Here is a 27,990-nt window from a genome sequence, read left to right on the forward strand (position 1 = left end):
GCCGTGGCAGTGGCTCTTTTTTTTTTTTTTTTGCAGTCGACTACGCCCTGAGGCTCACCAAAACGAGCCACAAAAACAGCCATTTCCTCTTGGTGGGGAGGGGGGGGGGCCTTTTCCTCACCGCAGTGGCTGTTCTCGTCCCGGCACTCACAGCTCGGCTCTTCGGAGAGGGACAGGGCAGAGCAACCTCCTCGAGATACTCCAGACTTGTAGATCACCTTTGGGGTGACCGCATTCCCCTCTGGCTCAGCTTGGCTTTGAGAGGATGATATCTGTCACCGTTTGCAGGATATTCTGAAGTTTGCACCCAAACCTAGGCTTTTGGAGCAGCACTGGTTGGCTTGGAGGACCCAGCACTCGGCAGGCTACAGGGAGCATCCTATCCCACCTCAGCTCAAGCTCTCCTGCTCTGAGACTGGATTCTGTCTGGATTCACTCCATCCAATACGGAATGGACCTCCCTGTCATCCAGTTCACCACAAGACTGGCATTACTTATCAAAGTGCAAGAAGGTGGATAAGTCAACGCTGGGAAGGACAACAAAGCTTCTTTGTGTTCTTATTTTATGGAATTCTCCTATCTACCTCACAAAATTCTCATTTCCTTGGTCAGAAATCCCTCAGGAATTGACTTCAAGAATGAACGGTGATGTCCTCTAGCGCCCTGTAACACCCAGCGCAGCCGCCTGTTCCCAGCCCAATTTCAATGTGCTGCAGCTGACTGGGACCTCGTGTTGTCTGCAATTAGAGTCTGGCAGCAAGCTGACAGTCAGATATGACTGTCCAGAAACTGGTAGCCACAGCTGTGTTGGTAGCTCTAGTCTCACTCATCCTTAACAACGCGGCTGCCTTTACCCCCAACTGGGTGTACCAAACGCTGGAGGACGGGCGCAAGCGCAGTGTGGGGCTCTGGAGGATGTGCTGGCTGGCAGAGCGGAGCAGAGGGGCTGCAAGCACCAGTGCCAGGCATGGGCAAGGAGAGGAGCAGGAGTGTGAAGTCCTGGGCTGGGGTTCAGAGTCAGCTGGGTTCCAGGAGTCACGCAGCACTGTCAAACGTAAGTGCAGCCTCTTATCTTCTCTGCAGACACAATTGATAGGGTGCATCTGGGTCCCCAGGAGTTCAATGGCCTAACCCTGAAATCATGCTGTCTGTCTTAGTCTAAACATCTCTTCACATTCATTCCCAAATAAATTAATTTCAGAAAATAAGGAGTATTATGTCCACCAGTGAACTAAACTCCTCATTCCCCCTCAAAACCAGTCATCTGCATGGTGCTGCCTGGTTTGTATAGCTCAGGAATTGATCTGCTTTGAAAAAATTATCCAAGAAGTGTAAGCCCAAAGTTCAGAGACATCTTGGGCTCACTTCTCCCTCCTGGGCTCCTGTCATAACATATCCCTTCCTCCTCAATACAACAGCAACCACAGTTGCTCTGAATACCCTAAAACTAAAAAAAACCCCACAAATCCAAACCCAAAAAGGTATTGCAATGAACAACATGTTGAGTTCTTTCTCCCTTCTGTTTGCTTTTGTTGGAAATGTCAGGAGCAGAAACGTCAAAAATAGTCGTGGTAAAAACATGTAAAATTGAGAAAGCTCTTAAAATGTGTAACTATGTTTCTTGGTGAAAAAATGCAATTAATATACAACTTGGTGACTACAAAAATCATTACCCATGGTGTATTTTTCATTTTGCACTTTCACAGATTGTGGGATCTGAAGAATGCAAATAGCTTACACTGAGCTAGGGAAAATTACTGGACGACATGAAAATTACAGAACTGATTAATAAATAATAAACCTTACCTATCACATTCATTGCATTAATTGTGCAACCCTGCTCTCCCAGAGCAGAACTGTGCTGGAACAGGATCACAGAAAGGCTTGGGTAGAAAGGGACCTTAAATACTGTCCAAAATACCTGCAGACACCGTGGCTGGGACCACAACTACCCCGGTGCCAAGAGGTTTCTCCCCTAAACCCCCTCCACTGCCAGCAGCTGGGCTGTGAGCAGCCATTCAAAGGGGAATCAGTGCTTCCACTACACCCTTCAAGGCATGGAATTTAACAGAACAAATGGCTATAAAGTCCATGCCTCAACAGACTACAGGATTCTCCCAAGATTTCAAGGATGCTCAAAAACAGCTCTGGTACCTCCAAGGGACGGTATGTTACAGCATCTGTAACATACATTATTTCAAACCAGATTTTTTCATGGTTTGAAATGTGGAGAAAGAGAAATTGGTCCTTGGAGTTTCTTAGATCCCTCTGGAGAGAAACCAAAGAAATATTAGAGGAATTTCTTTTAAAAATGCTTTAATGTGGACCCATTATAGATTATACTTTCCAATAAAATTATACAGAAACATTTTTGAACATTTTCTAATACTGAGCTGCATAAATCAAAACCAGAAAATTTCTCAAATGTTTTAAAGTCCTTACCCTTTCAATACTTCTAACTGAAAGAACTTTTTATTACAATAAATGGCTATAAAAAGGATTAGACTGTGGGAGAAGTTCCTTGATGTGTTTTTGCAGCTTCATCTCTGGAATCACTTCCCCAATTAATACTGATAAGCCCAATTCTAACCTGAAGAACATGTGTAACATTCACAAATAGTAAAAATACATGTTATGTAGTCAGTACGGGAATGAGCTCCTGCAGAGTGAATTTGGCTCCTGCAGCATTTTCAACACACAAGCTTGTATTTCTTGCTGTGTGCCGGGCAGGCAGTGTGTGGTACCTAACAAGGAGAGATATTAGCTTCATGGCAGAACCCTCTGGGCAGCACTTTCTGATGTCAAATAGTAGGATAATGTGACAGAAAATTTGAAAATTTCCAAGTAATAATTATAGCATGGTCAAATGCTCAGAAGAATTATCTGACAATCACTGTTAAAATTCTAATTTAAAGGACGCTTTTCAAGCCCAGGGACTTGATCTGTATAGGAGTAAAGCATCCGTTCCCTATTTAATCTGGAAGCAAAGAGTAAGCAAAGGCCAATTCTGAATCTTGATAAAGCATTTAAAGGAAAATCCCTCCTCTGCAGCTGTCATGACAAACTCAGTAGGAAACATGACTGTGGCATTTATTTTTACGACAATTTTGTTTCCGTGCATGTACACATGGTTACTATGAGCCTGATCTTGCATCCATGGATTTGTCATCCTAAAGAATTTCTCTAATAAGAAATCATACATTATTTTAGCAATACCTATGGCAATCCTCATCTGTCAGTTGTAGATAAATCACAGACATGCAGGGGTGTGTGTGTATGCATATACATACATTCATCTAAAAATAACTATATGAAGGAAGACAATGCCTTCCTTAATACTGAGTTACCACAAAGTATTTTGGATGCCATTTGCAGAACAATACAGAAAAGCTGTTCTGGTAATAGCAATGCAAAAGAGGCCACAATCTGGTTTATGTGAAACAATGTATTTATATACTCATACAGACATACATATTTGAGAAGCAAGCTATTTATCTCACAGTTCAACAGAAAAACTGTAAACTCTTTGGGAATCTGCTTGTCCATATACTTAAGACTCCTGTACATGCAGTATGTATCTAACAGCCAACTATAGGCACTGCTATAAGCTGGCTTCCTCCCTGGCAAAGAGAAATACATTCTAGAACCTGCTTTTCACTGACTTCCTCTGCCTGCTGTTTTCTCCCATTGAAATCACAGAATCATGGAATGGATTGGGTTGGAAAGAACCTTCAAGTCCCTTGCATACCAACTCCTGCCATGGGCACGGACACCTTCCACTAGCCCAGGTTGCTCCAAGCTCCATCCAACCTGGCTTTGGACACTTCCAGGGATCCAGAGGCAGCCACAGCTTCTCTGGGTAGCCTGTGCCAGGGCTTCACCAACCTCACAGGGAAGGATTTCTTCCTAGAAATGTCAAAAAAACCCTAAAAGAAAGCCAGGGGCAGGAGCAAATTATATTAAAAATACAGGGAAATGAAACGTTGCAATGTGAACTACTTCTGCAAGGCGCAGCATCAGAAGCTCGGGCAAATGATTCCATGGGAAAGCACTTCAAGTCTGTCCTTCAAACCTCACTGCTCCTGAAAGTGGAGATCCCAGGCCCTTTCTTTCACTTTTCTTTATCTACCTTTCTCTTTCTCCCTCTTGCTGTGCAGCCCTGCACCTCTCTTTCAATGCCCTATGATGCTGAACAGCTTCTGTGATGGTTCAGATGACTAACAGCAAAAGAATCCCCAGGTTAGGGTGGAAGTTCTGGACATAGGGTGAGATAGGGTTTTTGGTAGATATTTTTCCGTTGGATTAAGCAGTGGTATCAGAGTCCAACAAGTGCTGCTGCTAACACTAAGTGATAAAAGTGTAAGGAGGGCTGAGATTGCTCCTTTTTTAGTGGTAATAAACTGTCAGATCTGAAACCTTCACCTATGTTGAGAATCAGCCCAGCTGTGAGGACATACATATAAGCTTTTATAGCCTGGACAAACCACTGAATGATACAAACTTCAACGTTTCACTGAGAACTCAGGTTGTATAGCCCCTCTTCACACACTTAAAGGAAACCTGGCCAGGTAGCCTAACTCTCCTGTCACCTCAGTGTAGGCAAAGACATTTGACAAAGATTATGGAGCTGCAGTTTCAGAGCTGTTGAAAAATTTTGGAAGATTTTGCTCTTGCCTGCATCTCTTTATGTTTCAAAAAAGCCCAGAGGTAGTAGCCTCATGGCCTCAATAAGAGCTGGAGTAAGACAGCAGGTCATGAGTAGTCAACACTGAGCTTTGTGCCCATGTCACGTGCGAGCAAGGGCAGTACACCCAGAGATGTGGCCCCACAGCGGGACACATGAGCTACCTTGAGTGGCGAGAACACGCAGCTACACCAGCACTGATGCCTCTCAGAACCAACCCTTCTCAAAGCCACCGAGGTCCTGACCAAGTACCATGCCAGGAATACTGCATGAACACACTAGATTACTTGAAATCATCACAGATATTTTTAACCACACTGTAGAGTTCACATATACCCTTAAGTTCTGCTGTGCTCTGAGGCTATCTCTGGATGGGCACAGGGAGATGATTTATTCATCAGCCGAGGTCCCAGTTTGTCCCTCCTTGTCTCAAGAACATTAGGAACAATGTAGAAATTCAGGAATGGGGAGGGGTTTAAAAGATAGAAAACCTCACTGGGTTCTTCAGGGCTGCAAGAGACATAAGGAAAATTGCAACAGCAGGATGTGTGTTTCAACTTCTGATGCTCAGAGCTGGACTGCTTGTGGGAATTGCAGTTCTACCGAGGAGTATAATTGATGCCAGGGAGAGGCACAGCATCAGGAGCAGCTACATGACTGCCACAGTACGTCAGGTGAACACCTGTCCAGCCTGGACAGGTGATTGTTGCACACACGTGGACACAGGTACATTTGCTGGCTGAGGCAGGATGCTGCTCAGAGTGGGAATGAGGAGCTGAGGTTTGATACAGAGGCAGCCATTCACCCTAATGCCATGTCCACTGCATTTACATGAAGTTCCAATGTCTCCAAAATTTCCAATTTCTCTGAAATTTGGCTGGCTGGAAGCTAGGCTGAGTCAAGCAGCAGACTGTGCTGTAAACATGTTACTTGTCTACATATATATATATTTCCATACACAGAAACCCAGAAAGGAGGCCAAGGGCATCTGGAGAACACAGGAACTACCATCAGATTAAAAAAAGCCCCAAACCTAATTATACACATTATATACATAGCATGATAGACACAGAGATGAGGCAGCACGGGCAGCTGGCAGCTCAGGGTTTGTGATTTCCCATCCTAATATCTGAAATATGAGAAACATTTAAATAAGTGACACTACTAATTTAATGATGGAGGCCAGTAGAGATGAATTCTGAGAGACACGGCTTCTCAATTTAGAGTGAATGCTCATTTTAATTCAGGGTGCAATTTTGTGTACTCATTTTGGAAAAGTGCAAAACTCCTTGGAATTTGGGACAGGAAAATGAACCTAATACATGTTTCAATGCAGTACATCCACAAGTGTTGCACATATGTACTGTCAGAGCAATTGGAGCTTGGTTACTCTTGCCATCAAGACTTTTAAATCAATTAAAGCATTATGAGTGAAAATGGCTCTTGAGCTTTTGAAAATTTCAGATGAATGCATTTATCAGAATACCCTGCTGAGATTTATAAAGAAGCAAATCATGATATCTAGACAACTCATATCTCATCAGAAATAGCTGTGCCTATTAAAACTGATCGCTGTATTGAAGGCTCTCAATGCTGGGTTTGCAAGGGCCCGTCACTTAACCATAAGCACTTGCTTATACTGAAAATAGTTAATGGAGACATGTCTTCAAAAGTAACAAGTGAAGCTGTTATAAAAAACACCCCCCAACCACACTCTCCCCAACAAGATCTGTCTGCCTTTCAAAATAAATATTGAAATCTGAAGTTTCACACTTAGATGAGCTGAATGGTTAAGTTCTAAAATACCTAAAGGCTTGGAAGATTCCACCAGTTTGTCACATCAGAACTTTATTGTAATTGTGCAAAACCAGATTGGGCTTTCCCTGCTTCCTTCCTTTTCCTTAACTCTTCCTTAAATTACTATTTTTTAAGCAAAAAAAAAAAAAGCATAAATTGCATGCTTCAGAAAGTCTCCCAGGAGGTAAAAAAAACAAAAGAATTTTTGAAATATCCACACATTCATAATTTTTAAGATATTCATGCAGCAACAGAATGTACTGAGGACTCCTGCTGCTGAAAGCTCTATGGCTACTTGCAAAGATTTTTTAAGAAGAGCAGGTGAGACTTCCTTTTTCAGGACAAAGTCAGTAAGACCTGCAAACAACAGAATCATGTGGAATGGGTACGAGGCAAAAAAGAAATCCAGAACTGTTTCACTTTAAAAAAAATTGACCATCAATATACACTTGCATCACATAAGCTTCTCTTTAAACCTTCCTTTGTCTCAGTGACACAATCATGCAAAGGTGCACTGAGACACTGCCAACATTTGGCTTAGTTTGTTTCACAAGTACTTTTTAAGTTTTTCCATATATTTCCTAATTCATACTCAAAGAGCTTAGCAATATAAATACCACATGTTTAAATTGTCAGAAGAAATTAAATGTCAAAGGCTTTATAAATACAGCACAGGTTTGGGAGGCACAGCATGATGCTGATAATTACAGTGGTTCTATTTATTGCCCCTATTATCTCAGAATTGTTTTAACAGTAAATGCTGAGCTCCTATGCCTGTGTTGTAAAATGAAGTACAGTTGTACCTTGGACACCAAGAGCACTTTCTTAATGCTCTTGGTGTCCAAGGCACAGCTTCAACTGATTTCCATGGCAGCTGCAGAGACTGTTCAGCACATCTCACCTTTGCTGACATGCAAAACAAAAGAAACACGATTCATTGCCAAAAGTTTGACTGAAGTGTTGGTTTGTTTTTTTTTTTAATTTTAAGGATTTCTTCTAAAATTATTTATTAATACTGAATGCAGCTCTCCAGGTCAGAACTCAGGTTAATGAACAGCAAGACCATAAGTAAGAGTGAGCAAGACAGAAGCTTTGCTCTTTCATCCTGTTGCCTTTCATCCTTTTAAATTCAAGCACACTATTCTGGCTTTTCCTAATCCTGGTACTTGGTTTGCATTTCTGAAGTCCCTATAATGTGGATTTTAAAAATTACTCCAAAAGGCTGAAAAATATGATGCATTCTTTATCTCAGGATAACAGCTCAGCAAAACAAGTTCTAAGAGGAAAATGGCATGTTCAGTTAGAATCTCTGATTATATTAGATAAAACCTAATTACTTATCTAGTTAGATTTTTATCAGAAGATAAAAGAAGATAAAGTCTAACACATTGAGAAGAAATGGAAAAAGGGTTCTAACAAAAGTAAGAGAAGCAACTTAAGTGTAAGGAGCATTACCAGTTTCATCTATAATCAATTAGAAATCTCTTCTCAGAAACACAACCATTTATTCTCTTTTCCAGAATAATGTATGAACATGAAGCACTCAAAAGGACAAACAAGTACATGTGAGAATGTGTCCTCAATAATTCACCAAGTAATTAATAAATAAACCCAAGAACCATCGGAAATAGCATCAATAGAGTATTTTTTTAAATTCCATTCATTACAAAACTAAGAAGCAATATCCCTCAGGAGATTTAAAGAATGGATGTGATCATAGATGCAATCAGCTTCACAGCAAGCTAAGGTGGCACCATCCCTCAGCTGAGCATAACCCATCCTGCATTGTTAAGAGTTTAAGAGCAATTTAAGAATTTAAGTACCATTTTTGAGATGCAACAGATTTAGTGTCCCACAGTGGACAGGGATAACAGCACACTCCCAGTCAGCCCCTACATCTCAGAGGCCATCAGGAGACTGTGAAGCCATACAGGGATGCTTAGGAATCATCACTGTCCTCATGCACTGAATAAATGTGTGGTCATTAGCTTCTTCCCAGGGCTGGATACTTAATAATTTCCTCACAGAAGCTGGATTAAAGTTTGCACTAAATTTTTTGTTTATCAAGAGGGTCTTTCCCAGGGGGAGTTTTAGATTACTATGAAACTATCTGGAGCCATTTTTCTTAACCATTAAAATGCTTGAATTCCCATTTAACTGTTTTTTTCCCCTCAGTGCAGACAGAAAAGGGAAAGAAATGCTTGCATTTAAGCAATTAACATAATGTGATCTTCCGGTGAGATCATCCTTTCTCATCATCCCAAAACATTGCAAATTACTCTCCAGTATGACTAACCTACTTCTGCAAACAGTCCTGGGTCTATCCTGGAACATAACACCAACAGTTCTGGGCCTGTCATGGATCACAACAACAAAATTGCTGCTTGTAAATAAGAAAATCAAATTAACATCTCTAATCCAGATGGATAGAGATGGTTTAGGAAGTGAGCAACAACAAGGAATCTGACTTGGTCTCATCCTTAAGAGTTTGGGGTTTGACTCTTGATTGATCCCTGTTTTAAACAAGGCAGAATTCATTAAGCCAATACCCTTGGCTGGACAAGAGTCCCAGCTGGATGCCCTGTCCAGGAATTAACTGCTTCTCTGAGAAAATGGGGCCCACAGTGGGCTTCAGGAAGGAAAAAGGCAGAGACTAGCACTGTATGCTGATAAACAGTAGACACTTAGAGCAGAGTTTTTGGAGTCATTCAGCTCCAATCCTTTCCAGCTCTCAACAGCCAAGCTGCATCTTAAGGGAGGTGAAAAGGTATGGATGGAGGGCTTGTCCTCTCTCTTTCACCTGTCAGATGCACACAAAGGAATGAACACTTTCTGCAGAGTCTAGGTCTATTCTGCTGGAATTATTGACCTCTAGCTACAGGAAACATCCACCTCTGGCCACAGAGAACTCCATCACAGTTAAATTTCAAGACACAACTGACATTAACAATAATGAGTTTGACAAAACAAAAAAAGAAGAATATCCAAAATACCTATGTCATGACAGTCTTAGGCAATAGATTCTAGAAGTGAGGGGTTAACACAAATGCCACCAGTAACTGTGCAGACACTAAACCCACTATGACCATCTGGTTTTACAAACTGTCATTAACAAACAAAACACAAAAGTTAATGAAGTCTGGAGTGGCCACAAAAAGTTACACTGGAATCATGGCTACTATAAATGAAGCTGAAATAGTTGAACAGCTGATCCTAAATTTATACTAATTATTAAATCTATAGATAACTCATCAAAATAGACTAAAGCTGGCTATTGAGGCATTTTTGCTGTACATATAATTTAAAATAGAGTAAAAGAGCACAAAGATAAATACTACATTTCACAGCTTTTACAAAAACTATATTGCAGCCAGTTTTATAAGATATTATAAATGTTTATTCCTGGATCGAGCAATCATTCAAGCAGGAAAACAGCTTTCTGGCTTGGCCTTCCTCAACAAGATTTCCCTCTTCAACAGCATTGGGCTGAGCTCGGAAGAAATACTTTAACATTGCACACTCAATTCCCTTTCTTGATTTACACTGTCCATTGGCTGTCATCACTAAAAAGAGGCCAGAGATGCTGGTGCAGAGGCTCAGCTTAGGGTTGTGTACATACAAAGTAAAATTACAATGTGCTGAGCTGACAGCATGCAAAGTCACAATGGTGAGTAAGGAAGCACAGTCACCTCACATTTTTAGGCTGAATACAATTAAAAAGCTCTACTGCAAGAAGAATGGACTTTATGCATTATTATAAGAGTTATACATCATTGACGGTCTGCCCAAGGTAGGGGTGGAGTCCCCGTCCCTGGAGGGATTTAACAAATGTGTAGATGTGGCACCTGGGGATATGATTAGTGGGGGCCTTGGCAGTGCTGAGGGAACAGCTTGACTTGATGATCTCAGAATCATAGAATTGTTAAACCTGAAAATGAGCCCTAAGTTTGCTTTTTTTCCCTAAGAGGAATAATTGCAATTCTAGAACAAAACCAAAAGATGACAGATCATACATTAAACCTGTTAGAATAAACCAACATCTCTCATATGACAGATGGGAAGGTACTCAGGTTGTAATACTTTATTCTATAAACATAATTTTCTTCACATTTAATGAAATCATACCAGCTACGTCCTTCTTATTCTACAAATCATCAGCCTGCTGCAGTTCCATGGACCATGTGCAACCTTCTTTCTGGTTAACAGGAGCAGCTACACAAAATACCCATTGCATTTCCACATGTCTCTGAATAGTGGTAGTGTATTAGGCCAAGAAACATCCCTAAGTGTGGAGTTCTTACAAACAGCAGCAAAGATCATGTTACCCATTCAATGCACTTCCAGCTGCAGGACAGGACAATGATCAAATAACTATTTTGTAAAGATACAACTGAGTTGATCTGAAGTTCAACTGAGTCACAGTCAGAAATGTACTATTTTTAGTATGCATGATATAACATCACCTGTGGCAAAGCTTTAAGTCTGTAATACTTTTTAAGTTAAGTTAAGTGTTAAAAAGTCACAAATAGGAGCAAAAGCAAAAATTTGATGTTAATTTCTGTCAGGGGCCAGTATGTATTTCTGGCATAAACTTCACACTTTTAAAGGTTATTTATATACAGAGGCTTTTTTTTTTTTTGAGCTCCTGCATACTATATACAAGCAAGGCAAGAGAATCCATTATGGCAACAATTTTTTAATCTGACACTACAGATAGTTCTGTCACCAAATGAAAGTATTAATAATGGTTGCAAACCTGCTCTTACTTTGGGCACTTCTCCTTTGAAAGTCATTACTATCTCTTCAGCAAGCACTGGTGCTCCAAGCATTACAGAAGTCCATCTGAGTGGAAAAACAGAACACTCTGAATGTTCAAAGTTTACTGGTGTTTAAAAAGCTCATCTGACTGTGATTCTGTTATCCATCCAATGCGCTTCATGATCTGCTAGCATTCAAAATGGGAAGAGATGGAAATGCTGCCAATGCTAAAAGGGCAACTTTAGAAGTTAAACACAAAATCTTTGAACAAATTTTCTGAGTAACTGATCAGAAATTAACTCACTAGGAGAAGCCAAAAATACTTAGTATGTTACCATCTTAACATTTTATTCAATGGAAAAAGTTTAATGAACTGTGGTTCTTAACTAACTCCTCAGATGCAATATTATATTTTATTACATTTTAATTAAATCATGAGTTGCTACTTAGAACACAGGGAGCTGAAGACAGCCTGTGAGGGTAAAATAAAGGGTAAACACAGAAGTAGGTCAGACATCATGATTAACACAATTAAATTTACTCTTGTTTACATCAAGTTTTGTTTTCTGCATTTCCTAGCAGTCTCCTTGGTAAAGCCAGCTAAAGCACTCCTAAAAAATCTGCTCCAGAGTCTTTCTCTAGTATATGCCAACTTACTCATAGTGCAACTTCTATTTCACAATAGCAATGACACATTAGCAAGCAATGTGGAACAATGATATTTGTAACTCCCACCTTATGCTAGAGAAGAAGGAAAAGGATAAAAACAGGGCATCCATCAGGTTAACAGGAAAAGCAGGAAAAAAGTCTGACTAAAAGTACCCAACTTTGCAGTTGATATAAGCCATTCAGTAGCCAGCTGGGAGACACATTTTAATCAGGTTTCTAGCCAAGACTGTGGATGTCTGTGTCTGTAATCATTGCTGCATTTGTTCTTTAATAGAGAATCACAGATTATCTCAGGCTGAAAGGGACCTACAAGGACCATTGTGTTCAGCTCCCTGTTGCTTGCAGGACTACCTTAAACTAAAACACTAGATCACTAAGAGCATCCTACACAAACCACAACTCTGGCAGCCTTGGAGCCACGACCACTACCCTGGGGAGCTTATTCCACTGCCCAACTACCCTCTGGGGGAAGAATCTTTTCTTAATAACCAACATAACTCTCCCCTGACACAGCTCCAGCCACTCCCTCAGGTCCTGGCACCAGACAACAGAGACCAGCACCTCCCCACTATAAGGAAGGTGCAGAATACAACAGGGTCACTCTTCAGCCTTCTCTTCTCCTGGCTGAACTGGCCAAATGATCTCAGCCACTCCTTGCGTGTCTTACCCTCGAGGCCTTTCATCATCCTGGTCACCAGGCCCTGGGCATACTGCCATCATTCAACATCATTTTTATTTTAAGTTTGTCATCTTCCCTGTCATGGTGTTCAGTACAGACTCTGGCCTACACACTTTCCTTTTCAGCTCAAGAAGATCCCTGCTCAGCCAGACCCTCCTTCTTTCCTGCTTGCATGATTCCCTATGCTTTAGAAGTGCTGGTTCCTGCACTATTAAGAGGTTACCACTTTGCTCACAAGTCTCTCTTTACAAATTGCACATCTCAGAGGGCACCTTTTTGAGTTGGACCTTCAGTCCCTGCACCCGAGATTACCTTCAACATGCTTCAGAAATTTTGTGAATCCCTTTGTGTCTGTTGTATGATATTCCCAGTTGATGTCTGGAAACTTAAAATCACTCTTAAGGCCCAGGGGAGCTGATCTAGAGATATTCCTTAATTCCTTGTACTGTAATTCATCAGTATCATTGTCCTGGCCAGGTGGTCAATAGTAGACCTTCACTGTTAGATATATATGAAATTTTTATATATATATTTAAACACACACGCACACACTCTCAAAACACCCTATTTTAAAAACTAGCTTTTTACCTGTACATGCAGATTATGCCTTAACACCTCATTCAGAACTGCCAAGCCTTGATATCTTCATTTCAACCATCTCCTTCATTACACAGATAGAAATATAAGGATCTTTGCAGTGTATCCCAAAGACTAATAAATCATTAAAAAAAGTAAAAATTAAGAATCCTCTCTACAATGCTTCTGTAAACCAGTAAGACCCAAGCATTAAAATCCACAGGATGTTTTTTAGGACAATACAGAGGGACTAGGGGAAAAAGAAATTCAGGGTGTTACTGGTTTGTTTTAGCAATGATTATTATTTTAGGGTCTTGAAAAACTATTTATGGTTCCATTTCACTCTGTGTCACACAAAAAACAAACACCAATCCTGCCCCAAACAATTCTGGCTATGAATTAGATAGAATCTTCAGTGAAGAGAATTCCAGCACCACCAGTGGGCCATTTTGGGAAATTAGCTGCTTGTTCCATGCACTGAAGCAATACTTATGGGATGCTGTGCAACTAAAGGAAGGAATCAATACATATCCTGAAGAAAATCCTTTCTTAATCAGACCACAAGAAAGGCAGTTACAACAAGGGACTGCTGGGAGAAGGGACTGCTGTTTAAGAATTTTTTTCTGTGGACTGACAAAGTTTATAGTCCTGCTCAGTCAGGATTTTCTTTTTCATAATTTTATATTATTGTAACTTTCTGCTGCTTCTGTTTTCCTAGTGCAGTTTGACATGATGCGTGCCTGCAACCTCATTGCCACGGTGGCTCTGACTGCCGGCCAGCTCCTCTTCGTCCTGGGGCTGATGGAGCTCCCCATCATCTCCCAGGATACCCAGTGGTGGGAGGAGGCCATAGCTGCTGTGTTCCAACTTGCCAGTAAGTCCACTTCTTACTACTGATGGAAAAGAGCTGTCTCTCTTAAACCCAGGTGGAAAAGTGTTTCTTACTTTATAAATCTTTCAGGTGACAAAGAATAGCAAAAAGGCTTATATCTAAAAGCAAGTTCATTGTCTCCAACAAGTTCTCCCCATGAGATTCTGCAGTACCTGAACAGAAGCTTTTAACTGGGATATATCATAATGAGCTTCTGGCAACCAAAAAAAACCCAAGCCTTTATTATTTCCTATGAAACCAGGAAGGCAAACATAAGAGACAAACTGGATACACAGTAATCCCACAATTTAGCAGGGCAAAATATACTCAAGGAACTCAAGAAAGCAGAGCGGAAGGGCTGAGCAAATTTTTTAAGCCTTGTTGAAACATGATTATTTTATTTTAGTTAACTGAATTTTACTCAATGACCACCAGCTGGATTTTGACAGATACATCTGCAATCCAGCAAAGAAAGCTGAAGTCAATTCATACCACTGACTGCTATAAATAAAATTCCCATAGCAGTTCTTATGGACTGCATACAGAACTGCACGAGGAAAAGAGGAAATGGGTTTATCACAATTCCATTTTGATAGCAGCGGCAACAAAGTGTAAACATTCTGCAATAACACCTTTCATTATTACATAAAGTAAGTAACTTCAGCATTCATTACAGTAAGAATCCAATCGTAGACGATATCCATGCAGGAAACTTATCATTAATGGAGTAACAATCAAGTTGATTACAAGATCAGATTAAAAATACAACATTTATATATAAATATATATACACACACACACATATATATTATTAATGTAAAGAATGTAAGGTTATAATAAAGCAACACCATTTTATTTGAAGTTTTAATTTTGACTTTAACAACTCAAAATATTAAGAATGGCATAAAACTACAGAGACTTCAGGTTTTCAAAAACACAAGATCAGAATCTGGCCTAGGTGATTTAAGCACAGTCTCATGGCAATAAAATAGTTAGGTTTTTTTTAGGTATACTAAGGATGAGGAACCTGAAATCCAGATGAGAGGAGGAGACTGCAGAGGTTCTGTAACCTTCAAAGCACCTGATCCATCTTCCAGATGCAGCAAGTGCCTCAAGCACGAGACAGTGCTTCCAAAAGACAGATATAAACCTTGCCATAAAAGCCCTCCTTACAGCCCCTTTGTGTCTGTGTAACTGTGGATACCTTCTGGATAGTTCTCCCTGACTTTCAGCATGATGCCTGCTGTACTCTCCCATCCTCTCCAAACTTGATCTGTTTTTCCAGAGCGGAAATGCATTCTGGCCCTGTTTGGATGTGTTGTTTCATTGACAAACAGCACAGGGGACAGCCATGGGCCTTTCTTCTGCCATGGCTGCTAATTTTAGACTGAGCTCTTTTTTTTTTTTTGTTTTTTTTTTTTCCTGTGCTGGAGTCTGTTTTAAACACAGTCAGAGAGAGACTGAAGGGCGCCAGGATATCCCGACACAGGAGGAGGAAATGCCTGCTATTACCTGTTATGCAAGCTGAACCTTGAAATCCCTAGTGCTGGGAGGGGACATGGGAGAAAAGCCACAGTCAGAATGATTAACAAAACACTAATGAGAATGGCTGAAGAAGCTTTTGGATCAAGGAGCCTATGTCAATCTGCCTGCCTATGTTCAAAAGGCGTGAAGGGATGGAGCTGCAGCCTGTGATGATATGAGGACAGACATTGTGCTGTGTGAATCTGCAGAAATAACACAGTAATTATCCCTGCCCCATTCCCCACCCAGCCTCCTTTGCAGTTATGCCACACTCTCCTTTACCATCATCAGATGGTTTTCTGCCTTGAAGTCATGATATTCATTTTACATCTCATTATCTCATTGTAACTTCCTGTTTAAACAAGTTCCTTCCTGATATCCAGAACAATCACCTGAAGTCTTCTAGAATGCATACTTTTGAAAAAAGTGGGAAGAAGTCATATCTGCATTAATCCAATATAAAATAAGACTTCTTGGAGACCTCCTTAGTTTTCCAGAAAAGTGTTACATCAACTGCTGATTCCTTGGGAATTAGCACTCACCAAACAGGAGTTTGCACTCACTAAACTCCCTGGACTGGACTCAGGGGATACCATTTTAGACATTATAGATTATGTGCCTTTGAAATCAGACAAAACCCATGTGCAGTGAGAAAGCCCAGCAAATCCACTGCTCTGATGAAGGGCTGCTGCTGCATCTGGAGACTGAGAGTTACATATTGAAGGGGAAGACAGTGGCCACCACACATCATATGAGCCACAGGTGATTTTCAGTCTCTGAGTCTCCACTCTGAGACAGTAACCTCTCAGTCATTCTCAAAGAAAAGGAGCAATATGGAGCAAAAACCTCAGAACAGTAAATATGACACTTGTATTTAAAAGCATTTATCCCATGCAAAGAATCCAAGAGAAACCCCTGCAAGGCTCTCTCCTGCTTCAGTTGAGGAGTTAAAGCCAAGGTACTTTAGGTCAGGCAGATCATTTGTGTGAGAAGGGCAGGTAATGTTTAAGAATGAACAAACTTAGATCTTATTAAACATTTCTGAAGCACTGGCTGTGAAACTTCTGTTTATATCACTTTCAAATGAAAGAACACGAGCACCAACCTTCTGGTTTTTCCTTTTCAAAACCCAAATAATCTGAAGAATTGTTCTGCAGTTCCTCATCCTTTCAGTAATTTCAGAAATTATCTTGAATCATATTCCCTCTAATTCCAACTTCTCCTTGATCTCTACCTTTTCATCCTGGATTATGCCAACAAGTGCTGAAGAGAACCACAGTGGTCACTGGTAGACTGAAATCTTGTGTTATGGGGAAAGGTTGAACCCACAATTTTCTTGTTTTCACTCAACTGAAACTGTGTGGACTTCATTACAGTTTCCCATGGCCTGAACAAAAGTTCTTGTTGGCTTAGAAAACTAAGAGTGCTAGGTATTATCTCCAAAGTCTATCACAAGCTCAAGTCAATGATCTAAGATCCACTAGAGCTTGCAGTGGCTCCAGACTCCACCACTTCCTCACTTCTGCCACCTGCACAAGCATTTGACAGTCATTCAAAAAGGATGAACCTCTGACACAAAATCAAGCCCCGGGAAGCAAAGAAGAGAGGAAACAGCAATGCTGTCTGGGACAGCAATGGGATTCACACAGCTCCAAAGCTCCAGAGCCTCACACCTCCCTGTTAACAGGAAAGTGATCTGTTTGCTTTGGAAAAGGCTCCTAGTGAAAATGGAACCAGCATTTTATGTGGAATTTTGTGTCAATGCTCAGAAATTTTCCTCTAGAGGGTTTTGGGGTTTCTGGTTTTTTCCAAGGACCTGTTACAGGCTCCATGTATAGGATGGATAACAGCCAACAGAAGGGCTGTTGGAAAGGGAAATCCATACTAACAGCACAGGGAAGAAAGAGCACTTCAGAGGATATTGAATTACTACAAACATTAACCTCCCAGACAGGATCAGGCCTTAAGGGGCTCCAGCCAAGTCTTGATCTTCTCCAGTGATGATTATCACAGACTTTAGAGAGAAATATTAGAAACTTAATAGGAAAAATCTGGGATATAATATCCTTTACATTAGATCTCATCCTGGTTTCTGAATGTCCAAGACTGCAATAAGCCTGAATTATGATTAATATTTTGCCAGTCTGCTTTCAGCATTAAATAACTTTAATACATAACATCCTGAAGATTAAAAAGTTTCATGTTCCCACTGAGCCTGTCATTTACAGCCAAATAAATTAGTCTCATCTTTCCTAAATTTCAAGCATTGCATTCCAGCTTTGCCCAACATGTTTTTCTGATGAAAGTGTTTCACTCCAGACCCCTAATGTATCATGGAAAAGCTCAGCTCAGGTATACTCTAATTTCTGTGCTGTTAAAACTAAAGCAGACAATTTTTGAATCATCTTCTCCAACCACTTTAGATTAGTTGATATTCAGAAAATGTCTATATAGAAAAGAACAGCACAGCAGCCATTGGAAAACATGGCTGAAGATATTGCTGATAGCAGTGTGATCCTGAGTTCCGTATTACTTCCTTCCACGTTTTTGCTTCACGATACCCTCAAGCCAGATCTGTTCTATGAACTCCATGGAACTGTAAACCTAAAACTTCCTGAAAAGGAAGCAAGTAAATGAGATGCTCTAAGTAACCTAAAAATCTAAAAATCATAGCAAAAATAGAGAATCTGACTGCTTGAATTGTGCTGTTTTCATTATTTGTCAATTTTATTTTACCCTCAGTGCCAAACTTCCCCATTCTTTATGCAGACCACAAATATCACAATAAAGTGATTTTGTTTTCGCACATTTGCAAAAGGAAGCACATTTGCAAAGATCTAAAATCTGGATGTCTATATTATTTATTTTGTTGGAAATAGTTCCCGGGAGCAGCTGAACCAGCAAACTGGGAAGGATGGTAGCTCACAAGAAGTTTGGTGAACTCCTCATCTGGTATAGCTGCAGCAGGAAGAAGATCTGCCTGTATTCTTTAAGGCTAAACTCTGATAAGAGCAGAAGGCAGGTTCTTGTAGCATCCCAATGTCAAGGGCATATATGCTGATCAGAAATACGGTAAAAAAATTTATTAACAGATATAATTTGGATATTAACAAATATAATATGGATATGCAAGCATAAGGAACATGTACTGCAGAGGAAAGTGTGTGAGACGGGATGTATCTCAACACAAATATTCACTTTATTGCTTATGAACATGCACATTATATATATATGGAGGTGTCTCCTAAAACTGTTTCAAACCCAGTTGCCTTGCTGGATCCAATTACACAGCTCTTACCCTCTGATGTATCCAGAGAAGAACAGAGCACTTGAACAATAAAAGCAGAAGATGATGCTGAAATGTCCAAAAATATCACCTGTCAATAACTACTTCTCTCTGCACAGGCTATTTTTCCTCAGGCTGACCCCACCTGCAGCTCTGGGATCCTCAGCATGAGACACACAAGGACCTATTAGAGTGGGCCCAGAGGAGGCGATACAGATGCTCCAAGGGTGGGAGCCCCTCTGCTCTGGAGCCAGGCTGGGAGAGCTGGGGGTGCTCACCTGGAGAGGAGAAGGTTCTGGGGAAAACGTAGTGTGGCTTTTCAATACATAAAGGGTGCTTAACAAAAGACAGAAAGTGACTTTTTACATGGACAGACAGCAATGACAAGGGGAATGGATTTAAGCTGGAAAGGGGAAGATTTAGATTAAATGCTAGGAAGTAAGTCTTCCCTGTGAGGGTGGAGAGGCCCTGGCACAGATTGCCCAGAGAAGCTGTGGCTGCCCCTGGATCCCTGGAAGTGTCCAAGGCCAGGCTGAGTGGGGCTTGGAGCTACTTGGGATAGTGGGAGGTGTTCCTGCCTTCTGGCAAGAGGATTGGAAAAAGATGGTTTTAAAAGATTCCTTTCAACCCAAAACATTCCATAGTTCTGATTCCAGACAGGAGCCCATAGCTGTGCCTGATATGAGGCCTACTACATTAAAGCAGAGCTTTAATTGGCTCCAGCTGCCTCAGAACCCAAGAGGCCAAGCAATGCTAACAGTTGATATCAAGTGTGAGAGTCTGCACATTCCTCCTTATTTAAACAGCTGCCCAAGAGGAATTCTGCCTAGTTCACTGGGAATACTTTTCACCATTCCATTCAAAGACTGGCATAATTTCTAAGGAAACCTCCAAAAAGTAACAAACAAAAGCAATTCACTGTTAATAGACCTAAACTGGTTAAAGATTTCCAACATAAGGTAGGATTCACTGCCTTACACTGACTACATCTCCCATCAGGTTAAAGACAAGGACTGACAAACTCAAAGAACACAAATGGAAAGCCCTTGTAATTCAGAAAAGTGAGCAACAAAAGGGTCTTATTGCCCCTGAGAAGCTGTGCTACTCACATGTTTAATTCTAAGATGTTACATGCTACCAAAATCTTTGGAAGGAAATTTTAAATTAGAACTAAACAAAACAAAAACCAAAAAAACCCCAACCTCAAACAAATTATTGTACTTAATGTACAACTGAAGCCTCAAAGGTCACTTGACTCTAATAGTCACACTCTAATTCCCTGTGGCATTAGAAACCAAAGCATCATCCAGCCTGGTGCTACAATGAAGAGCACATGACTATTCCAGACGCCCCATATTTGCCTTCAACTATAAAGACTTCTTTTGTGCCAAGCTGATACAAGAAAAGGTATTTATAAATAATTTGCATAAGTCCTATAGGAATCACTTTGTGAATCTGTCTCATGCTGATAAATACAGCTGAGCTCCTACAAATAGCCCATTCAGGCACATGACTCACCACAGCTAAAGGAGTCGCTGTGAAGCTTAGTGGGGTACACAGAAAAGGAGTGAAATAGTTCCCTTCTCTGTTTACAGTTCTGCACAAGCGTGGGTGGTGTATTCTCAACACTCTGGCTGCTCTATTTTCCTCCTTTTCCCTTTCCTGACAGCAAAAGTCATCCTCCAGGACAAGCTGTAAATAGGGGGATTATAAGTCCCAATATAGACTTTCTGGTAAAGTAGAAAAAACAATGTGTATTTCTTCAAATGCACTATCAGTATACTAATAAAAAGGAAGAGTAAGAATCCAGGGGTGTCAGAAAAAAAACCCCAACAAACTATCACAGAAATAAAAAAGTGACTATTCGAGTTCTGCCTCAGTCAAACAGGAAATCCAGCATACAGTTCTGAAATGTAAGTTCAAAAAGTAACATTCTCCCAACCCACCCCCACTACCAGTCAATACTGTTCCAACCAAAAGTCTTCTGAGTGACTTCGTTATCTGTTTCCTTCCCCAGCGGAAAAGCCACCCCCCTCCCAGCTTGTTTTGCTGCAGATGGGAAACAACTAGAGATAAACAGCAGTTCAATGGGAAAAAAAAAGTACTTCAATCTCATCAGGATTTTTAGTGAAGTTGTGGCCTCTGCACAGTCTTGCGACAATATACAATAAAATCAATTCAGGGAAATTGAGCCATGCATCTCAAAGTCCTGTCATCACTACAAAACAGAAAAGAAACAAAATCAGATTAAAATGTTCAATATTTTCATAAATAAATTTAAAGAAATATGTCCCTTCTACAGCCCTTGTCAACCTGTATTTCACACTGTTAGCTCAGGAATCCTGATGGCAAAGAAAGCAATTTTCTGGTTATTTTTAGTAGAGCTGTTTATGGGAAATAGTCTGAGAAGCCAGCTGTTTTCCTCTAGGTGTTTTATTGGAATACTGAAACTGAATTCAGACATTGTTACAAATATCTATCTAAATGGGAAAATCACCACAATAAGCTTTGGAGAATATTCTTACAACAAAGTTAATTTTTATAGGGATACTTCTAACTATTATATGGCACAAATACGTGAACTGCATATTTTTGCCCAGTCATTTAGAGGACAGAGTAAATGTTCCACCCCAGTTCTTGGCTAGTGTACAAGAAGACAACAAGACTCTTCTAAGGGCAAGGAAAACATATGTAGCACACTGGAACACTGCTTTTAAAAGTCCAAGTTTGATTAAGCTGTTATAGACAAAATCCATTCAAGCAAACCTTGGGGTTTTCATACATCATCATCTTCACAAAAGCAGCATTCATCAAAATTTGAAATGCACCATCCTATGTAAACTCAGTTTTTTGGATTATTACGATTTCTTCAGCCTTTGCTCTGGAGCTCCTACATTTATAATTTACACATCAAGCCATGCTAATATGAAATAAGAATGCTGGAAAATAACTTTCTCAGTTACATTTCTATTCTGGAGTTCTGTGACTCCTGCAGAACTGTAAAACTAATTGTATAAACTCTACAGTAATGTGCTTCCACCTCTGTTGCCTCTGTCATGTGTTTGTCTGTTCTTAATGTCAGTTCCTCTCTAAACTACAGCTAAGGATCTGAAGCAGAATGCACATTTTCACTCAAGAGCTCTGGCAACTGGCTCCTGTGATCTGTCAGTTTGAGGAGCTCTCAAACCCAGTCCCTCTACCTCACTCAGCCATTGGCACAGAACTGGGAAAGGAGATAAAGCCTCTTGCATGACTGGCTGCTCCTCTGAGCAGGGATCAGGCAAAGGGCTTGTGAAGGAAAATAGTCCTTCTAGCAAAAATAGTTTTATCTGGGGACCTGGAAGGAAGCCTTAGTGCTTTTCCCTGGTAGATAAATGCTCCATTAGATGGAACACGGAGATGTTAAGCCATTTAGGACAGTAATTTGCCATAAGTAATACAAAAGCAAGAAAGACAAAGTGAAATAATTTCATTAAAAGCTGGGTATTTGGAAAAACTTTTAAATATTGAAAATATTCCTACAGTGGGAATTAAGCTGCAAGACACAACATACCATCAGGTTTACTCTGTGTAACTGGTATTCCTGAACCCATATCTCTCTGCCAAGAGAGCCTCAAAAAAATACTGCAAGATAGTGGGAAGTAGGCACTTATTAATATTTCTATCTGTCCTTTAGAGGCACCTGTGACTGGTCACTGGTCCAAACAGCTCCTGCTCAAAATTCCACCTGCTTAAGGTTTTATGACTTTCTTCACACTTAAAAAAAATAAATTAACACTTTATGGATTCCCTGTGAAAGTGCGCATGAATTTCAAATAAGTTCTGAAAGGAAAACTGAAAAGGAAAACTGATTACATAAAGTCTTCTCATGAGCCAAACTAAGTAAGATGGGTTTCTTGATTTATATCAATACCCTCCTTCCTGCCAATTTTAAACCACAAGGAGATGAAGCTGGTCAACTCAGCTGCAGGAGGTGCAAGCATCACCTTTCCTCTTGATTTCCTACCTTCATAAGAAAATGGTCATCTATCATCCATTGAACAGTGGATTGGAAAGCAGTATCAGCATGTATCATCCTTATAAGACCTACAGGAAGATGTAGACATCCAAATTCTTTATAAGCATATCACAACTAGCATGCTCTGCTCCCAATACTCTGAAATACAAAATAAACACAGGAAGTTGTATCATCCTGGTTCCACAGATGGGGAACCAAGCCATCTCAGAGGAAAGTTTAAAAAACCTGATGTCATTCACAAAACAGAACCTAATCTACCACTCTCTTCTCTACCATGTGCCTCAGGACAAACTGAACTTGGAGACTGACACTGGAAACGAAGGGAAAATATTTTATTTGCAACAGCAAACCATTATTGTATGGATCAGTAATTTCTACAACTCAATGCGCTTCACATGGCCATATTCTCTCCAAATAAAACTTGTTTATTTATAACTAGGCTGAACCATAAAATAACTACCAGATTTACTGACAAAACCAAGGAGTGACTGTGTCCTTACAACTGTATCAACAACCTAAAACCCAGCCACAATACATTAGGCTTTTTTAACAGCAGAGTGGGGAAAGAGCAGTAAAGGGCTACTCCTCCTTCATAAGCACTTATTTCTCCTTATTTGTCCTCAGAGAGAGAAGTGCTTCACTCCAAACCCTCTCTGGACATGTCAGCAACTGTTACAAAGCACCTTCTAGGTAGAGACACAAGAGAACCAAGGATGCCAGACAGCTCCTGAAGGAATATTCATTCAGTGTTTGTATTACGAGGAGGCGGATTCAGCCTTCATTTTACTGACTCTCAGAATAGTACAAGTGTCACACCTTTAGGTAATGATTGATATTTTTCCTCCTACTTGTATGTTATTTCCCTCTTCTATGTGTTTATCTGTATACAACTTGTGTCTTTTCCCTCTTCTGTGTTTTTTTAATCTGTACGCAACTTACGTCTTTTCCATCTTCACTGCATTACTAGCACTCTTTGAAGAAAAAAACTTGATACAATGCACACTCAGGATGTGCTCTTTCATGGAAAATCAAGGACCAGGGCCAGGGGTCACACGATTGCCATGTATCCACGGAGACAGTGTTTGCAGGCACAGGCACTGTGGCTAACAGAAAAAAGCATGCAGCAACTGGGACTTGCTCTTGACTTCTCCTTGCCCATGAACTTTAGAAGATGGTGTCCAGATATGTTCTGGCAGTTCATGTATATTTATTTATTCCAGTCTTCCTTCATGAAGGGGTCATTTTGGCAGTGACATTCCTTTGTTATGGTGACAGTTAAGGAAGTGTGTAGGATAAAAAAGAGAAATTTTTTTTTGGTTAGTGAGGCATATTTGTCTCTTTTTGTTTATTTCAATCTGATTACATCCATGAATTTCTTTTAAAAAGCTGAAAAGTAGTTTTGTTTGACAGTAGGTACAGGAAGAGAGACTAGGCTGGAGCCCCTCTGCTCCAGAGCCCGGCTGGGAGAGCTGTGAATGTTCAGCCTCAAGAAGAGGAGACGGCTCCAGGGAGACCGCAGAGCCTCTTCCAGGGCCTAAAGGGGCTCCAGGAGAGCTGGTGAGGGACGGGACAAGGGAATGGCTTCAAACTGTCAGAGAGCAGGTTTAGATGAAAAATTAGGAAGAAAGTCCTCCCTGTGAGGGTGAGCAGGCTTTGGCACAGGGCACCCAGAGATGTGGCTGCCTCATCCCTGGCTGTGTCCAAGGGCAGGTTGGACAGGCCTTGGGGAAACTTGGGATAGTGGGAGGTGTCCCTGTCCATGGCAGAGGGTGGAATGCAATGAGTTTTAAGGTTCCTTCCAACCCAAACCATCTTGGGATCGTATGGCTCTCTGATAATACAATAAACAGAGGGCAGAAAAGTAATCGTGGTTATCAATGCATTCTTCAAGGAATGGGCAGGTGTAACATAAAAAAGGAGGTGTAAAGGGATGCAGATTTCCCCTTGATCTAACATGGGTCTCCTGCATAACTAGAACAGTTATTTCACAACCTCACCTGTGAAATAACATTACTATTATTCATCAGTAATGTAACCACCAAAGAGATTGAGATTTTTTTCCTTTTTTTAGTTTTTTTTTCTGCAAATCACTTTGTGACATCTGAATGGAAATGCTAGACAAGTGCAGTGTTATTACTCTAATATTACCTACCTTTTAGGGAACTTAGTACTGTGCTTAAAGTTATGAGGACAATAAAAACTTTGCCTTCAAGAGCTTCTGAAGGCATGACATTACTACTGCCTCATAATACCTTTTTCCAGCAGGAAAACATAGGACCATAAAGTTCCATTTATTTCACCTTCCCTTTTAAGATTCTATACAATGCTTTTTATTATTTCTGTAAGATATTTAGCTATTCATCATCTTTGCAGTTTACACAGTTGCCTGCCTTAATAAATATTTTAAATTTCAGAATAAGAGTATATATTGTGAAAAAAAATTTTTTGAAATTATTATTATTATCATCATTAATACAGCTGTTTTCTCTTTTGGCAATGGGAGAAAGAAAAAGGACATCTGTGTAAGTGATTCAAATGATTGGGAGAAAAAACCCAAGGTGAAATACAGGTCAGTGGGTGTAGGAAATTTTAATTAAGTGAACATATTAAAACTTAATATTGAGCCTCTGTTTAAGGCACTCTCTTTGAATGTATCATAAGGCCCAAATATGCCTTCAAAAACACATCCAGCACATCATAATAGTGATAGAAAGGCTCTACAGACTTATGAGTGAGTCTGTATAGTAAATGTTGAAATTCTATGGCATTTTGCCACTGCAGAAATTCAAGAGAATAACTCATTAAAAATAACTCTGCCATTCTGTTTGCAGGTTTTGTTCTGGTTATTGGACTGGTGACGTTCTACCGTATCGGACCATACACCAACCTCTCGTGGTCCTGCTACCTGAACATTGGAGCCTGCCTCTTGGCCACCCTGGCAGCTGCCATTCTCATCTGGAACATCCTGCACAGGCGTGAGGACTGCATGGCACCCCGGGTCATCGTCATCAGCCGCACCCTGACCGCTCGCTTTCGCCAGGGCTTGGAAAATGACTATGTTGAGTCACCATGCTGAAAGAGCACACTTGAAAGGTGAAAGATCTCCAAGGAGATCTGCATTGGAGTTATTTTCTATAAATATATGCTATAATTTAAGGGTTGAAAGACATAACAATGTTCACTTGAGTGGGCAGAGGCCCTCAATCATTATTCAGATGGGCTCCATCTATATACATATGTATAAAACACATAATTTTATATATATATATATATAAATATATAAATATATAAAATATTATATTGCACTCTCCTTCTGCTGTACAGCACAGAATTGTTGGGTTGGCTGCATGGCAGCAGGGTCAGCTGGAAAAGATACCAAGTGTGTGCAATGAGAATACAGGAAAGAGGGAACAAAACACATTTTCTCTGTCTGCATCAAGTTCTTCTGCTCCTTAAAAATAAAACAAAAAGCTATAGGAGACCAATGGCAATAGCTTGGGAGTTAACAGGCAATCTGCGAAAGCAGAAAACTCACTATAGATTAAGTGACGGGTTTAAAAGCTGTCTAAATTTCATGACTTCTAGTCCTTCTATTCACCTCTTTACAAGGAACAGATTCTCATTAGCTGCAACACCTGCTCCCAGTCCCAGAACAGACCAGAGAGTAAAAAGCAAAAGCAACTCTAACTCTAACTCCCTCTCATGTAAGGAAAGGGATTGTAGAAGAATTAAGTTGCATTTTTTTTCAGACATTTCTTTTGTATCCTGAGACACAGGTTTGCTAGTGTCCTTTGCGTAGACAGACATTAAAAATGAGAAGGGTACACAGCTAGAACAGGCTACACATGCTGCTGAAAAAATGTTTCAATATTACACTGAGGGAAAATGTCCACAGGAGGCTCCCTAAGAATCAGATATGTGATTAAAATACATTGTTGGGAACAATTACAAGAAAGAAATATTCCAGCCCAAATTAGCTTATTTTCTCTCCAGCTAGTTACAACATTTGCTGTAGCATTAGAAAGCTATGACAGGACACCAGCTCTGCCCAGCAATGCTCAGAGCCACATAACACAGGGAATATTGGAGAATAGAGCTGCCACTCAAGCATCCAGACTGAAGAATAAGACAAATATACAGGACTTCAGGACTCTGAGATTTAAAAACAACCTGCCTGATAACGTAATATGATAATGAAGTGAAAAATTAATGCCTTTAGAATTAGGTATAGTGTTTATAAGCCTTACCCTGAGAAGCACGTGGCCTCACAAAAGTCATATGCATATAATTTTCAGAAAGAAAAACAACACATCAAAAACTATTATACAGGAGTATGTGGGATACAGGAACCTGAGGCAATGACAGGTGTGTAAGTACTCTCAGAATGCTGCTCTAAGCAAAATTAGTGATAGGTTTGAGGGACCATGAGCTGTGAGTGTTACAAATTCCTTAGGACTATTGTGTTGCTCCCAGCTGAGTACAGTGCTTTGCTTCTTTATCACTATTGCTACACTTTGTTAAAATGTGATCATCAAGCTGGTTCTTGAGTTCTGTTCTGCACTCAGTTTGGATGTGATAAGAAACTCAACCCCGACCGCTGATTTGCACCATGTTCCAAATGAGCAACTCTCCACAGAGACTGATGCTCTAGAACAACTGCACTGCTCTAGACTGTCAGGGGAAACACCATAAAGCTGACAAAGAGTTTCTTCTAGCAGTAGGTTTGTAAAAACCAACTAAGATTAGTATTCATTTGCCTGCATTAATTTTCTGGAAAAAAAAAGAATTCCAGAAATAATATGTTATGATTAAATGCAGTGGTTTTTAAAATAAAATATTGGAGTATTTAAGAGACATTATATTATTTCCTCTAATATTGCAATATCCATATTATAATAATGTACATGTGAATTTAAAAATCAGCTATGTGGTTGGTAAATCTGTAACACTCAGTATTGGTGTGATTATTTTAGATGTATAAATAAAATTGTGAAGGTTCATTTTCTTCTAGTGATGACGATTTTTGCTATTTAGACACAGCATAAGGTTGCAGGTTATCAGTAATTCTTTCTCTTTTAGCAAAAAATAATCTACAATGTATTATAGACAAAGAATGAGCAGAGAATGC

At 40.2% G+C, this 27,990-nt stretch overlaps 2 protein-coding genes across 4 annotated transcripts in view; one reads left to right on the forward strand and one right to left on the reverse strand.

Moving 5' to 3' along the window:
- IFT140 (intraflagellar transport 140) overlaps positions 1–27,990 on the reverse strand; it is an 85,125-nt gene that overhangs the window by 15,640 nt on the left and 41,495 nt on the right. The gene's annotated exons all lie outside the window — the stretch shown is intronic.
- TMEM204 (transmembrane protein 204) lies at positions 116–27,939 on the forward strand. Its single transcript, XM_030958551.1, has 3 exons — positions 116–1,054; positions 13,882–14,037; positions 25,694–27,939. Exons 1-3 carry the CDS (start codon positions 775–777, stop codon positions 25,936–25,938), a joined length of 681 nt encoding a protein of 226 aa, XP_030814411.1. The 5' UTR covers positions 116–774; the 3' UTR covers positions 25,939–27,939.

This window comes from Camarhynchus parvulus, chromosome 14, assembly GCF_901933205.1.
Source record: "Camarhynchus parvulus chromosome 14, STF_HiC, whole genome shotgun sequence".
Classification (NCBI taxonomy): domain Eukaryota; kingdom Metazoa; phylum Chordata; class Aves; order Passeriformes; family Thraupidae; genus Camarhynchus; species Camarhynchus parvulus.